General features: G+C 35.5%; 1 protein-coding gene across 8 annotated transcripts in view; it reads right to left on the bottom strand.

The window, feature by feature from the left end:
• The window catches only part of CAMK2D (calcium/calmodulin dependent protein kinase II delta), a 167,102-nt gene that overhangs the window by 35,009 nt on the left and 114,826 nt on the right, over positions 1-17,267 (bottom strand). For 3 of the 8 annotated variants that reach the window (XM_035546004.2, XM_035545986.2, XM_050710180.1), the window contains 6 exons: positions 11,934-12,017; positions 10,866-10,960; positions 9,149-9,271; positions 7,986-8,069; positions 7,083-7,125; positions 3,086-3,123 (listed from right to left, as the gene is read on the bottom strand). In XM_035546004.2, coding sequence (XP_035401897.1) covers positions 3,086-3,123; positions 7,083-7,125; positions 7,986-8,069; positions 9,149-9,271; positions 10,866-10,960; positions 11,934-12,017 — 467 coding nt within the window. Of the gene's footprint in view, positions 1-1,497; positions 1,531-3,085; positions 3,124-7,082; positions 7,126-7,985; positions 8,070-9,148; positions 9,272-10,865; positions 10,961-11,933; positions 12,018-12,203; positions 12,267-17,267 lie in introns of those variants that run through there. The other 5 variants (XM_035546014.1, XM_035545995.2, XM_050710181.1 and 2 more) reach the window with 3 other exon arrangements.

The following is a 17,267-nucleotide window of genomic DNA, read 5'->3' as shown; positions in this document are numbered from 1 at the left end:
ATATAGCATTCATTAGTAAAAGCAGAAAGAGATAGCAATTCAAAATTATTTCTTCTGTGTACTTTTATACTATAATATACTTCTGTATATTATTTATGCTGAACTTTCAAACTTAGAGAGAAATCAGCAATAAGCCTTATACCTTCTCTCTCCCACAGAGCACATAACTTGTGTTTTTTTGTTCATATGTTAACACACGTTATGTATTTTGCATGTATTTTAATAGAAGAGGGAAATGGTTCAAAAGGGAAAAAATCATGTTAAACAATTATTCTAAAGCTCAGTTATACCAAAGTGGTGATCTTCTGTTTGTTGTGAAGAAGGAAAACTTTTATACTAGCACACCACTTGTCAAGAGCCATTCTTTTAGGTCTGATCATGGTGCAGGCTGGACACACACAAATGCTCCAAACATCTGGACATGACTGTAGAATCATCACAGGTCTTTTGTCAAAATATTATAAAAATATTTTAAGAAACAATCTTGGGATTTAATCTTGCATCTTGGGATTTAATCTTGCACATTATACTTTGGTAACGAAAAGTTAAAGCACATTGCATTTGGGCTACTAGAAATATCTTCACCATGCTTTTCCAGTAATCCTCATTTGGGCACTGTTAGCACTGATCCTCTGTCACTGAAAATATTTGTTCACCCAAACAGACGACTATTTTCCTACATAAATACATGCCTGCCCACACCTGACCAGCACCTTCTTGCTTTTCAAGGAGAGTTGCACTTCCCAGTGAAAGGTGTGGATGAGGAGCATTTGCCATCCCTCTACCCACACCAGCAGCAGAAGCTGGCTGGGACATCACAGCACGTCATCATGAATATCGCAAAATTCATATTCAAAACCATATCCAACAGGGTACAGTAAGTTGCTGGTCTGTTGGGACCACAGAGGCCAAATGAATACATGGCTATAGAGTAGGCTGAGGAGTAAGAAAAGAGACTGACTGTCAGTTGGGACACTTTGTGATGAAACTCGGAGCCGTGAAGGAAGTTAGTTGGGAGGCTGTAGTAAGGACAGACTGTGAAATTGTTTTTCTGATTCCTAAGCATTTAGCATGGCACCCTGATCTATAGTTGCTCAATTAAATCAATACTATTTCATTGTGCACAAGGTAGTTTGTGTTACATTTTATGATAGTAATACTATTAGCTTTAAATGCAAAGAGATTTTAAAAATTAATGGAAGGCTGTTATAGGATTACTATTTTGTTACTGTTTTTATTTACTAAGGACAGCTGCATTGGCCAATGTTACATCTACTTTTTGTTTGGTTTTGTATGTCCCCAGGTAAAAAAAATAAAAATCTTGCTTGAAAGAACTGCAGAACAATTTATATAGCAACTGCAGGCTTAAAATTCACAAGATTGTACTGTAAAGTCTTGCAGCTTCTTGCAGTATGTTAACAAAACTGAATGCAACTGTTTGATTTCTAGGTGTGAACGTTTCACCGTAGGAAAAATCTGTCAGATAAAGATCCTCACCATCATCTGAACACTCGAACTGGACTTCCTTTTCTGAATTGACCAGTCAGAGAGAAAGGAAAAGAAGAAAATGTGACTGGTTGGATTTAAAGTATCAATGCATGGAGTACAGTATATATTTTTTTCTCTTTTTAATAGGAAAAAACTTAAGCTGTAGGAAGAAGTGGAAAAATGCTATGGAGAATATAGTAACTATAAAAGAAATGACCAAAATAGACTTCCCCAGATGTAAATTTACTCCCTTTGCTCCACATGACCATGCAGACAAAAAGCAGATATATAGCGTGCTGAAAACCAAAATATCATATCCCAGCAAGTGTAATTTAGGCAAAATTTTGGCAACAATTGTTTGCGGTATTATAATAACAATTGAGATATAACAAATACCATTGTAGACCTGTAGGAGGAATGATATTTATAAAGGAATATCTGTTAAGTACATAAAATCGATATATTCCACAATAATCATGTTAAGGATTTTCCACAGAAATGACTGAGTAGTACAGACTGCGTGCTTCTCCATATAGCTAAGGTATCTACTGCTTCTAAGTGAGAAGCACTGAAATCATAGTGTACTCACTTTATGTTGCCAGTGTCAAGATGTTTTTATAGGAAAAGTGTACATATTTGGGAGAACGGGGACAAATATACTACGAATCTGGTGTTTAAGCATACAATGTTTTGTTGAAGTAAAAAGTTAAGACTGAATAATAAATTAAAATTCAGATCTAGGACACACTCCTGAGAGAAAACACAGAGCAGAAGGATCTCTTTTGAATCATATAATGAAAGCTTTAAGCACTTATTTTAGTCTTCAGGAGTCCTCAGAGAAAATAAATAAAATATTTTTCATTACTGAGTGATATATATATTTTATATTTTTATATATATATATATATATATATATATATATATAATTTGGGGGGGGGCTGTTTTTCAAAGTATTTATCCAGAACACTCATTTGTGAAGCATCTCTCCTCCTGCAGGATCTGGTGACATGAGAATATGAGCTCTAAATCATGTATGAAAGCTGCCAAAATGTTCCCTTCTTAGCAAGATCTATTTGTCAAGATGAGCTGATTTGTTGAGATACTAAACCCCTCGAGTTCTGCCAAGTATAGCAAGTATATCTGGCAGGATACACCTCATGTGGAGCCAAGCCTACCAGAAAAAACTTTTGGTCTTCCAAGGAATCTAATGAAAAGTCAAGGGGAAATATGGAGGCAATAGAGCTGCAGACAAGCACTGATACCTAGCTATCTAATGTGGCCACCACCAAACCATCATTTATATTTATAAACTAATTAATAACATTGAGTCACACAATCATCCTTCACTGAAATATCAATAAAACATTTTCTCCAGCAGTTTTCTATTTTCTACTTATTAAAATGCTTGTTTTTCAAATATTTTTTCATTTTTTTAAGTTTCACCTACTAATATTCATGATTTCAAATACATATAAGAAGCACTTATTATCACATTTTATCATGAAAAGAAATAACAATACTCAAATCTAAGAATTGCCAGAAGTTACACGTAGGTGGTGACTAAGAATATGTATTTTAAAGCATGTGTTTAACCTACCTTAACTCCATCCGGCTTTTTCAGTAAACTCTTGGCTGCTGTAAAATGAGACAAGTAATTTCAGTGTCAGATGGTCACCACTGAGGTCAATCAGCTGTTCAACAAACCCCCATTGCCTCCCTGCTGCACATACATTTTTGATTTCTATTTCCTCCTTTTGTTGCTCTGAGTACAGGAATTAAATGTTGATAATGTTTAAGAAATTACAAATACCTCAGATTATCATACATCTCTTCTTCCACTGATTAAAGCTGATGGTTAACCATAAAATACGAAACCTAGTTGTTAGGAACTTTTCTGGGTGGCATACAGGAAACAGTTGCAGCTGGTATCTTAACGATGTTATTAATACAAGAGTGCCACAGAAGTAACCTATATCACATCAGTAAAGTATCTTAAAAACACAGTGAGGTACATGACTGCCTATTCCATTTAATGAAAAGCAAACTGATTTTTAAAACATCACCTCTAAGCATGGTTTGTTGGGGACTTCCCACCAGGACAGTATTAGTCTCCTTGTGTGATAGGTCAGGGAAATCACAAATATGAAAGAACAATCTGCTAGTGAAGTTTTGTTTTGGAGGAGTGCTTCTTAGGAGTTAATAATAAGGAATGGCAGCTTTGCTTCCAATGAGAAAAACCCGCCTGCCACTTTTCAATCATGTTGCATACTGATCAAATTTCTTCAAAGTAAGTTGTGGGCAAAATCTCACTTGCCATAATTTTCTTAGGCTTTATATCCCACCTCTTAAACTAGCACGAAGAACCATGCCAAATTATTCCAAATTACTCAATTTGGAGGGCTAATGTGCAAGAAAGCACACCACAGCCCAGAACCTGCAAGCGTTACAGCAGAAAAACATGCTGGGAGACCTACTAAATTCAAATATACTATTCATTAAAGTGCAAATGCTTGATGACTCACTGCCAAAGACTTGAAGAATAATAAATTACAAAAGAAGCCTTGTGGTTTTTTGTTTTATTGGTGTTTATGATCCAATCTTCCTACTGAAAAGTATATCACAGCTTAGATTGAAAGTGCTGTTCTATATACGCTGTTTTACTCAGAAGTAGGAAGCTTTTTTGAAAGAGAAATGCTCCAGCTAACAAACTGGCATTACCAAAGGGAGGCAGACCTTATACAAGCTCCCATCATTACTGGTATCGTTCCATTAAAACAAAACAAAATAAACCCCAAACCAGCCAAACAAAAAGAAATAATTGGAGCTTTCGTAGACTGAGGTTGCTCCAACTAGTTGAGGATTTTGGAGTTAATGAGTTATCTGGCTTAAAGTTGAAGTTCACTTGTGTATTTGTGGCTTACTCACTGGCTCCATCTGCATTAAGCGCTCATTTAGCTCTGTACAGGGTACAGAAAATGTAAGACCACCTCAGAAATTGTACAGAAATAACTGATGTCCATTACTGTGCTGTTTACATTAAAAAAAAAAAAAAAGAACTGGATGATGAAGCCAGATTACCGTTTATAATTTCATGGATACATCACCCCTCCAAATGCATTTTATAAACTACAGACATCAGCAAAGACTGCTGTTAAAACTCTCACAAGGGCCGTGATTTCCAACTAAAATTAAGAGCAATATATTTGCCTGCATTATGCAACAAGAACAGTGTATATTTTTTTTTTTACTTACAGAAGCATGTGAATTAATATTTAAAATAAAGTGCCTTACAAAAATTTGGGGGGATAGGATACATACTGCTGTAATGTGTGCTTGAAGGACCTGATACAACACAGCCTTAGATCTTACATTCCAGGCACTCCAGAAATTCATTTAGGGAAAGCAAAGGGGAGGAGATATTTCTACAACCTATGGCCAAAAAACCCAGAAGTTCATTGCTTTCGAAGCCTGTTTTATACCATTATAGCTTATAAAATTATGGGAAAACATACATTAACTCTTATAGTCTGCTGTTCATAACAAACTAGGTTCTTTGACTACAGTTATGCATAAAACTTCTGAGTTCTTTCAATGCTTAACCAACATTACATGTTATATGTAAAAAATTAAATAAAAGCCAGTAAAATGAAGGCACCAAAAGCAGTAACTACAAGTATTGTGTTTATGGCACTGCCAGCATGTCCTTTAAAATGTGCCTGGTACGGATTATTATGCAGTATTTTATGTTATAGGACATATTTCATACTCAGCTGCCTTTGCAATTGTTGTTTTTGGCTTGGAATGCTTTTTTATTTTTATTTTCATTTTATATTTTAATTCATCTTTCTCTAAGCACAGATACTGCATACAAATCAAATATTTAAATAATTTGCAGTAGCGAAGCAATTAGCATATTCTAAATTAAGCCCACAATGAAAGATTTCTTGCAACTACAAGCAATAGCTATAAATAAAACCTAAGGCAGTGCTAATAAGCCAGAAAGCAGACTAAAGAGAAATGGCGTTGTGACAACATGAAGAAATTAAAGTGATTTAGGGCAAACAGCAATTTTGAAGAGAAAAAAGATGTTCCTTTCACGTGCTGAGGGTCTTACCTCACAAGAAATATACATTCCACATAAAAGGAAGAAAGAAAAAGGAAAATAAAACACTTTTATAACCACATTGTTATGGACAAATGACCTTCAAAAGCATGCTTTGCAATGAAATACAATGAATAAACAACTTGAAAAATAAAATGCCATCAACGGATACTATGGGGTCATTATGGTGTAAAACAGAGATGAAAGGTGAAAAAATTCAAGAAAAAAAAAGCCAAAACCCTGTTTGCTTTTCATGCCAAAATCACATTTTAAAATGACTTCAGCATTTTTCCTTCATGAAAGTTGGAACTGACTCTTACATATACAGACAGTGACAGGTATGAAAAGTGATGAAAAATGATGTATTTGTTTGATATTTAAAAATAACTAAGTTTTACAAAATATGCAGCCAACAGCATTCCCACCTTGAAAATGAACTGAAAGATGTTGGCAATTCATTAAGCCTTAACCCAATGAAATTTACATAAATGTAATCTGTGTTGAATGTATATATTAAATATAGGAACCTAACTAAGAAAGAACGTGTATTTCAAGTACTATGCAAATTGAACAAATTGTTTTTGCATTCATGATTATTTATTTTGGATTATTCAGAGCTTATTATTATTCAAAACATGCCCAAAGCACTATCATGTTTTTGTCTATAAATTAAGTTACGCTCCAACAGTTACATCACCAGAGTAGGAGGATACGTAATATTACTGATTTTTAAATTTGGCATTCTTTTCAACTCTGCCCTTAGGATCTCAAATGGCAAAACGAAAAATTCAGCATAGCATCATAGTTCCAGCCATACTGCTACTGAGGACAATTCTAACTCTACTAACAGCAAACATATTCTAGTTTTTGCTATTAAAATTTATTTAATATAAAGATCTAAATCTCCAGGTACACTCACTACAAAATTATTTCATAAAGAGGAAACATCTCATTATAACAAACTAGGCAACAGAAGACAGGGAAAAGATGGACCAATTTTAGTACATTTCTTACTTCTTAGCAAAGCAATAAGGAATGGACGTTGCTTTTTTATTTGTTTGTTTTTTAAATGCAAGATGCAATAAAGTTCTCGAATGAGATTTCACATATAGAAAAGTGACTTCTTGACTGTTGTTTGACCATACTTACTCATAGGGAATTATATGTATTATTTTCGATTTTCCTCCACCAAAATAAGACAGGAAAATTCCATCTGTCTTTCAACAGATAGCACTAAACATGTAAAAAGAAGGAACCCACATTCTACTGAAAAATTACACCACTGATGTCTGCTACAAGTGATTCTATTTAGCCCAAATAGCTTAAATTCTCTTGCTTGTTTCTGCAAAGGAAAAAAAAATGTGAGATAGATCATGTTTATATGTTCCTTAATAACAAAGATCTTTGTGTACTAATAAATCCTAATTACACCTTAGTTATTGCAGACATCAAAATATAAAAACTCTATGAATCTGGAACTCAATGAACATACCTGAGAAATTTCTGGTAGCCAGCATAGTTGTCAAAATGGCCCCCTGTGTATACATACATATTCTCAAATTAGCAACACACTTGTTTAAAATATTGAATGTGAACACAACAGGAAAAAAAGTAAACAAGCATGCATTACATAAACTGCTTAATTAACCCTGAAAGAATGGATTGTCTGAGCATTAACTGTCATTCATGATGGTGTGAGAGCATAAATTATAATCTAATTTTAATTACGCATCTACTAGCCATCCTGGTAATCTCACATAGTTACAGACTGTGAGTATATAATGCCCAAAACATGAGTATTCACAGGCACAGCATAATACATTGCTGAATATAAAACAGACTTCACTCACTTGCTTAGATTCTTTTATTTTTTTTGGTAGGAAGACAAGTTTATTATTTGTAATGTGCTAATTAGAAAAGCTCACATTTGCAAAGTTACGCTGTCTGGTCAGAAGAAAATACATGATAACCTAGAAGAACAACCTAAGTCATTTTCCTTCAAAAAATATTTTTAATGTGTATAAATGAAGGTGATTGATGTGATTTTGAATCCAACAAAACTATGCAATACTAATTTTAAATTTTCTTTCTTAAAACATTTCTTTGTAATTGGTTAGAAAGACAATTAGATTTGCAAAAGGATATATCAATTCCAGCATTGCATACTTCTTAATGCTTAGTATCACGGCTCACATGAAAATATGTTCTATTCTCTTTCATTAAAAGTTAAGAACCTCACACTCAAAAGCTGCTCATCTATCCAATAGTTCATGATAGGAATATTCAAGAAAAATTCCCTTGGGGTCCATTTATTTTATACACGGACCACAAGCCAAATTACACTTTTGTCTTTCCAAAATTATCTACTCACCCTTGCAGAAGTTTTCATTCTTACCTTTAGTTTTCGTCTTGCATTGAATTTCTTCAAGCAATCTACAGTCTCTTGTCTGTGCATCATAGAGGCAACAGTAGAACGTTGCTAAGGGAAGAAGAAAAGACTTATTTTAGTGCACTCAGACAGACATGTAGCTTTTTATTTACTCTACAACATACATATTCTGACTCATGTGGTCCCAGGTTGAGCCTTCAATTTCTACCCTACGTGAATATTGCTTTCTGCAGGCTTTGATACATCTGGTAAATTTCCAAATCAACAAAAACCTCAAGGTCTCTTTTTACCCAGTCTTTCCTATGTGTAACGTCCTCTTGAAATAAATCATTTTTTCACAGTTTCCTTAATAAGGACTAAGAAGAACACTAAATCTTAGAACTTGGGTTACACAGTATAAACATACTCAAAATAATATACTAAAGTATAGTTCCTGAAAATATGTTTTAAAACAAGAGGGTTGATTTTCTTCAACATTAATGATATTAGGTGAGGTACAGAAGCAGGAAATATTTCAGAGAAAATTCAGCAGTACCTACATTTTCTCTGTAACCCAACTTAATCTGCATCACAATCTTACAGGCAAGGTAATGCAGCCTACTGAAATGAATAAAGGCTTGGCAACCAACTGTACACCTCACTGTGACTTTCAAACTATCAGCCCAGACTGCCTGTAAAGTCAAAGTGTAAAATATACTGAGAATTGGAAAGTGGTCCTGAATCCAGTAACACAGTCTACCTCTGTTAACAGTAAATTGACTTACAAAAAGTCCATTAGTTTCCTGCCTTTAAATTTCATGTTCATTGTAATGGTTATAGGAAAACGATGTAAAGCATTATGCAACTGAAAGTTACTTTCTTGTACATTTTTTTTCCTGCAGAATTTAAAATAACTTTCTAATTATGCTAGTGACCATCTGCATCACAAATTCAAGGCAAAGAAGTTAGCTTCCACAAAACTTCTTATTCGAGGCTGAGAGCTCAATGTACGAAACTATTGACTGTATAAGTATAATCACAATTGTGCACTCTACTACTTAAATAGCTGCGAAAGAACAGCACAAACAAGGACAAAAACTATCCTCTGAATACCTCCACTGTATGCTGAAGTATACCATGAGTTGATTTGTCTATCAAGTTACTCTGTTAAATGTGCAGAAGTTACTTACACAGATCCATGGATGCTTTAGTGCTTCTGATGCTGTGATACGTTTCGCTGGGTTGATAGTGAGCATTTTATTGATAAGGTCTTTTGCCTCAGGAGTCACTGTATCCCATTCTGGTGAGGGAAACTTAAGAAAAAAAATGTACATGTATATTATCTTGCATGATCACTACACAATTTTACCTAAATATATTTATTGATATTAGTTCTGTAATATTACTGTCTAGTTCTAATGAAAAAAATGTTTTTCCACAATTATAAAAGATTGCATTAGCCAGATTTATAAGTAATGCTTTTGTCCTTTACTGTTTTGACTTCTTATTGATTTGGTTCAGACGCAAAGTATTTATATATTTACAATAACACGATGCCAACTGATATTCATAGGATAAACTAACAGCAGCACACAGATTAACAGACTACAGTCAACTGAGAGGAATATGGCCATATTGAATCTAATGCAGACTAATCTCACTATTAATAAAGACAAAAATATTAATCGTTATTATTCAAACTCCTTGTTTGCTTTATTTCAATGTCAGTATTAATGCTAACTGTATATAGCGTATAAATTCAGAACTCTAATTAGATTTACCACCTCCCTGCTCAGCAAAATATTTACAAATATGTACTCAAACTATCTGCCCAAATGGAAATTGAATAAAAAATATGTACATCTTAAAATACCTTTGTGAACAGACCTCAACCTTGAGCATTTTGTTTCCCAGTACTAAAAAAATGTTTATTCTTAGGCCATTGGAATTTGTATCAAATTGTAATCTAGATGCAGTATTCACAAGTATTTACTATGTTATATGCAACACAGATGTATAGTTCAGTCTCTGCACTTACTCATTTCTTGCCCTCTCAGCTGAAATCGTATTTCCCCACTGTCACCCTGTTTATTACTGTATAATTCCTTGTTTGGTTGGAAGAAAACTAGACAGACCCTAAATTCATTTCCACTAAAAGGCATAACATATCTAGCATAACAATCACCTTTCAGTGAGTACTCTCCAAGACTAGATTCAACTAAGAGCTTTTGAAAATTAGAAGGTTCACTCTTTTCCTCTTCATCATTCACAAATGACTTAAAGATGAACACCAATGGCCTTCTGTCTGTTTAATTTAATATAAATGGATGATGTTGCAAAATTCATAACGTCACCAAATCATCAGCTGATGCTTATCAACAGTCATAATGCTTATTGTTGGACTACACATACAGTTAATGAAACTATTATTTTTGAGCAACTCATATTTGCAGAAGTGGGTGATACAAGAGTACTTAGGACTTAAGACTTCTTTAAGTCTTTAGGACTTAAGACTTCTTAGAAACAATTTAAAATAACTAATTGGTTGAAGTGATAAACCATAAGGAAAACAACAGGCCTTTAGGAGTTCAGAAATATTTATCAGAAGCGCAGAGGTCTTAACAGGCTTGTCAGGATAACATAAACTTTTATGATTTATACAAGGACCAGACAATGAAAGCTTGGAGCCATAGGGAAACTGAAACTATTTTAGTATAGATATTCCCATCCTTATAATGTTCATGTTACTAAAGTGACATTTACTATACTGAGTGGCTCATAACGATAGCCAGTACGAAAAATAAAAATAAAAATTACAGTATAAATCTAGTTTCACTTTTCACTCTAGAAAGCTCCTACTTAGAGGAGCGATAATAAATAATTTAGAAGACAGAATATGGCACATACATCATAAGCACCAGCCTTGATCTGCTGGTAGAGTCTGTGCTGGTCTTCATCCCAGAAAGGAGGATATCCCACCAGGAGGATATACAGAATGACACCTGTAGAAATCATAGTAGTATTAAGTGATTTCAAGAAAAACAAACAAACAACAAAAAATCATTTTGCACCTGGCAACCATGTAAGACAAACAGCTCAATAGGAGCACCCCAGCTCCTGAAAAACACTGCTGCGTATAAGAGTAAATGCGGGGTTCACATGATAACCTCCGATGATAGAGTGTGGGTAAGAATGAATCTGACACAAAATCAGATCTGACACACTGAAAATGTCTAGTTAACTGGAGAAATAGATTTGCACTTTTCAATGATGATTGATGTTCTATAAAAATGCCTCTTTTTAACCTCTGGTGTTATCAAGTATTGTACTGCTGTAAGATTCTGTTTTAACTAATCTCACGCAAAGAAAATTTCAGCAACTCAGTTTATCTCTATAAATATGTTTGATAGGAAATTAAAAAGTCCACCTGCTAGTTTTACAGAGATGATTCACTATGACTAAAGAAACATACAACCGAATAAGTGTGGGTAGAAGTAAAAGAAGGAAAGGTACCATTTGTTCTTAGGTAGGTAGCTATCCCTTTGCTGGTATCATAAATTACAATGTTTCAAGAACTGGATGATAAAGTAATTGGTCTGTACTCCATTTAACAAAAACTTTAGCTTCAGAGTTTAAAACTGCAGTTAGAGTATCTTGGTCACATCAGTTTTTAGACCATATGTACGAATCGTTATGTTTTGTAACTTGTTAGGCATTGTGTGCATGCTAGTATTTTAAAAATCTGTTGTGCAGACGTTGTAAAGAATGCAGTGATAACATATCTTCACAAATAATATCCAAAAATAAACAAAGCTGGTAGAATAACAAAATATCTGATGATTTCATCTAACAATTAGTATCAAATTTTAACTAATACCTATTTTCTGATGCTGAATACAAGGTATTCTGGATATCTTTTCTCCCTCAAAGTACTTTACAGTGCACTAAATGTCATCTTTCAGAATAATGCCTTACCACATGCCCACATATCCACAGGTTTTCCATAGGGATCTTTTCGTAAGACCTCTGGAGAAAGGTATCCTGGAGTGCCAGCAAAGCCTGTCATAAGGCAAGGGAAATACTCTCAAAAAACTGTACGTGCAACGCAAAAAGCAAGTGATTTTAATGTCAGCCCACAATACACAGGACTTTCCCAAATCATCCAGCACCAACCACTTAATTTTAAAGTTTCCTTTCTATGGCGAATCACCTAGAAGGAACAGTAATAGGAATGGTTATGCAGACCTGGCCCATTCCCTTTCTGCCACCAGATCTGGTGGAGTGACCCATCTGCACTAGCACTCCAGACTCAACAGTGGTGTCAGGGGTCTGGTGACAGTGCAACACTAGAAGGCTTCCAGAGGCGCTTCAGGATAGCTGACAACATTTCCTTTGTGACTTGTCTGTTACTGTGAGCTGTAGCAAGACGTCCAGTAGTAAAACGCAAATACATCTGCTTGGGGTCAAAGTCAAAAAAGTTAGTGGAGCAGGGGGAGTGTGGGAAACTCTGAGTGATCCCCTTGGAGATACTAACTGAAAAAAAGAAAATGCATGCCACGCAGGCCCAAAACTGTGAACGCTGAGGTTTGCTTTTGTTTGTTTTTAATCACTAGCCTAATCTAGTCTATTTTAAACTAGCCCCAAACTATAAAAATTATGCCTTCGGGAGAGCACAACTTGCTATTGCTCAGTATGAAGACAACCAACTTGGGTTTCAGCCTTCTTTTGGTGGTTGGGGGAATGGTTGGACTAGATGATCTTGGAGGTCTTTTCCAACCATAATGATTCTATGTTTCTTACAGCCTTTGCTGTTCCTATTTCGCATAGCTTCTCCTAATAAGATGTTTCCATTGCAACACTCATTTCCTTGAAGTCATGCCACTTGTGGAAACCTCCTTACAGAGGTTCACAAAAGCATCTCTGAAGTCATCTAGCCTTTAAAATTTATATGTTCTTCCTTCCTTTTTCATTGACAGCAGTGCTGTCTTCTCTTAATAGAAATAAAAAATGTAAGTGTAAACGTAGACTTGGTAAAAACTTAAAAGACCAGTAACATTCTGTACCATTTCTGTCAGTGTATCTGGTCTTTCTTTGCCTGAAATAAATGCTTGAAAATTCTTGAAAGGTATTTTGTGGCTTTAATGAAGGACCACATCTTATTTTTGAAATACCACATTGTATTCCTAAAAATTTGTGCTGAATGAAAGATAAGCAATGGAACTCATGAAAGACAGTGATAACATGTAAAGTGGACAGTTACAGAAAAAGGAAGCCTTTGCCCTGCAGCTGGCAATCATTTTGGGGTGGGAGGAGGAAATGGAGCAACACATTCTGTGTATTCTACTGAGAATTTATCTAAAATATTTTTATGAAAAATAAGCTTGTGTTTCTCAGTCTCCTGATATGAGAGCCATGAATTGTTAGAGTCCTATCACACAGGAAACATAGTTTAAGCTCCTTTGAGAAGCTAATAAATATATGCTCTAAGTAGCTTTAAATAGAGTGGTTTCATATTTTTTCTTGGGTGTAGTGCTGTACATTAATATTTTTGTATTAATTTAAGTTGTAAAATTGTATTGACTTTCAACCTTACCATAGCTCCATAAACATAATTACACCTCACTTGAAACTAAACTTCATAGTGAAAATAAATATGAAACTTAGCTAACTTTGTCTCTCAACAAGGACACAGAATGGGTCTACACATATCAGAAACAACATGTCAGAAATAAATATGAGTGCATTTTTCAGAAAACTATTGCTAATAGGAGTAATTTAGCTAAAAACAAACAAACAAAAAACCACTTGCAAAGCTGGAGACTTTTTGTGACTGTACAGTAACCTAGAAAACACTGTATCACCATGTATTCCTATTGTCACACAATGTAAGTATTTCAGAGGCCCAGGGTGCCTTGTGTTGTTTGGTGGTGCATGCATACATGAGATAGCATGTTATTCAACCTTAAATAGCTTACAGTCTCAAAACCCTCTTACGCGAAGATTACACATATATTTAACTTCATAAATGGTGAGCATGTCTCAGGTCAAAGCTGCACCAAAGGTTAACTATAATCCCATTACATAAACTAAAATTAATACAAGGAGATGTATCTTAAACACCAGCAGAAGAGATTACTGCTCGAAGACCTGTCCTATGCTTTCATCACCTTGCTAGAGTTACGGCCTCTTAGTGCCATTCATGCAAGGATTACAAAATAAATTGGCAGAATAAACCATGCTAGTTTAAACAGTTTAGGCTGTCTATCTTTGCTAACGTTAACTGCCTTTGACACCAGAATAAACATTCAAATGAACAGCCTGGTGAGAAGACATGGAAAAGGAGGCAGCAAGGGGCAAGAGCAAGCACCTGAGAGCACATAAAGGGCAGTATCTTTCTTTTCTGCACAGCTGGATCGAAAGAGTAACTGTATATAACCTATATTTAATGCAACTACCAAAAAAATTCAGAGGAGCTGCTCAAATGAATTAAATGGAGTGTATTTTAGTCCTATCTACAAGGCTGGACTTAGTTTACTACAAGGTGTAACTAGGACTAAATCTAACTACCAGTGAGTAAACTGCAGCCCTTCCACTGAGTGAGTCCCAGCAAGTCTGTCCCAGACAGAGAGTGGAGCCTCTCAGACACCTTCCCATCACATTCAACACCTGGTAGGAGGGTGGGGAGTTTCTGCTAAAGAGAGTAACAGTTCCTCCAAACAGGCAAGAAGCAGGTTTGCTTTATAACATGCAAACTGGGAAAATATCCCTGTAGTATCCAAACGCAAAGACTTATGGCTTGTTTCCTGCTGGTGCACATCCATGGAAGGTAACCATCACACCAGAGGAATACACACACACAAAAAGAGAGAAAAAAAAAAAGGAGAGAAAGAGAGAAATACTGATGCAGAGCTATAATTAGAATCAGAGCATGCCATGAGTCACTAAGTGCTGCAGAATCCACTGGAAAGCAGAAAAATATTCTGGAAGGAAGCAAGAGAAAGTTCAAAACACTGAGCACATCATGTTTTTGCCTTGCTAAAGCAGTCATGAGAAGATGAAGGCAGGCACACAGACCATTATGGAAAACTTTTGCAGAGGAAGTTCCAAAACAGGTACAGAACCAACTCGTTTTATGAAATATTGCAAATTTTAAAAGAGCCACATCAGACTACTTCCTTCCATCATCTTGCTGCCAGCCTCTCTGTTCCTTACATATATGTATTTTGAAGACAATCTGCTCACTCTCCTTTCTACCAAGTTCAGCATGGCAGTCCTCAGGATGCTACGAATCTGAAACAAGCACTCCACAAGCAACGACTGACCAAAAAAATAAAGTGCAAGATTTTACAGGGAGTTGCAGTCTTGTGCATTGTCTGCATCCATACAGACATACCATCTGGAGAAAACAGCCCTGAAGTCAAGTTCATTCTACTGATATTTTCCTTGAGCAGCTTCCTGCTTTCCTGATGTTTTAGTCATTTTAACACATCACTTGCATTTTGTTTTATTTCTATTCAACTCCTTTTGCACTACTCTATTTTGTTAATGTGCAAGAGCAATCTCCACTGTCTTTTCTGGATTATTGAAATCCATTTATATAAAGGCTGGGATTTAAAACAACAGGCTAGCTTATAAAACTACCAACATATGTCCAACGGTACTGCCTGTGCATCCGCACGCAGATATATCCTAGATTTCAAACTCAATCTCTTAACACACCGCATGCACAAAATCCTTTGTGCTTTTATTCTAAGCTTTGCAAGCAAGCTCCCAAACGCTTTTTTCAATTTTAAGCTGCACTTCCTGGCTGCTGTAAGTGAGAATATGTAGCTGCTACAAATGCATACATTTTTTCATTCCTTGGATTTACATTGACTTCTGACTTGTGCTCCATATCTGTTCAAAGGGGGTGGTATTTGAGACAGAAGCATTATATTTATGTGTCTTATTATTTAAAATGATCAGTATTAATTTTTTCCTGCATTTTTCCTTTGGGCACCTGTTAACTCTAACAATCTGTAATAAGAGTTTTTTTTAATCATTAACAAAAAGGAATATTTTAGTGGGACTAGAGAGAAATGCACTATCCCTCATCCTTTTTTCATACCCTGAAGTGAAGCACTGTACAGGACACTACTCCAGGTATCGATTCCAGAGATCTGGTTTACACGTGAGTTGCTATCTCCAGGAGGGCATAAACCCTCCCTTTCCAATGTTTTGTGAGCTGATCTGAAGCATGGAACGTGTACTCTTTTGGTGGCTGCATGCACACACAGTTTGTTTCCACATTCTGATACACCTCTGTGACCTTCACTATCAAGTAAGCATGCTTTTGATCCATCCCAGATGAAGATAAAGTTTTCAAAATCACCAAAATGGCTGAGAAACTCCAGTCTCAGCTTCAAAATATATTTGTAAGCTACAGGCAGAAAACCTTTTCCAGACTGCTGCACCAGGTTCCAAACACGTTTAACCACTCTCTTGCCTCCTGGATTCATGGTCTCCATGATCTGCCCTATGAGATGCTTCTATATTAGTTATTGAACATTCTTATAAGCCAGGTTATTTTCAACTTCGTGTGTCAAAGAACAGTTTCATGAACAGCTTTACTAGCAGGTCTGAAGGGGCAGTCACCTCTAGGACCACAATATAAACAGCTGGGGCAGATAATTTGTACTGTCACAGCAAGATTTGGATGTGGATGACGGTTGACAGTTTCAGGTACTCACAAACCGCATGTGTGTTTCTTTTTTTCATTCAAGTCAAATTTCAAAATGCTTCATAATAATTTTTTCAATTATTTCCAACTGACAGACAGCTGTTCAGACAACATGTTTTGATCATTGGGCAGCTGTATTAGCTTGCAGTGTTACTCAGTCACCAGAACACCAGACCATTCCAGAGGGATGGAAACCAGCCATTCCTTTCCCAACCTTGACACTTGTATTTCCTTCATCTATGAATATATATATGAATATATATTTAGAAACAGATATGAAGATATGAAAAAGAAAGTCAAGACGAAGGGACTTTTGTATACCTATGCCTTAGTTAAACTTACAGGCAGACAAAAGCTGGGACAAGCCCAGAGTCAGGAAACATAAGTTTCAGGGTCAACGAATATCAAAAGCATTTAGATTACATGCAAAAGGGCCTTTTGTAAAGATATATTCACTAGAAGCATGAATAAAAAAAAATTTGCTCTGCATCCTATCCCTTACAAAGTACTGCTGTGCTTGCAAAATCTCTAGTATGAACAAAGCTGTGCCAACGGAAGATACTTCTGCCAATTTATTTTGTGTCATTTAG

This window comes from Cygnus atratus, chromosome 4, assembly GCF_013377495.2.
Source record: "Cygnus atratus isolate AKBS03 ecotype Queensland, Australia chromosome 4, CAtr_DNAZoo_HiC_assembly, whole genome shotgun sequence".
Lineage (NCBI taxonomy): Eukaryota > Metazoa > Chordata > Aves > Anseriformes > Anatidae > Cygnus > Cygnus atratus.
This window is presented reverse-complemented; position numbering and strand designations above follow the sequence as displayed.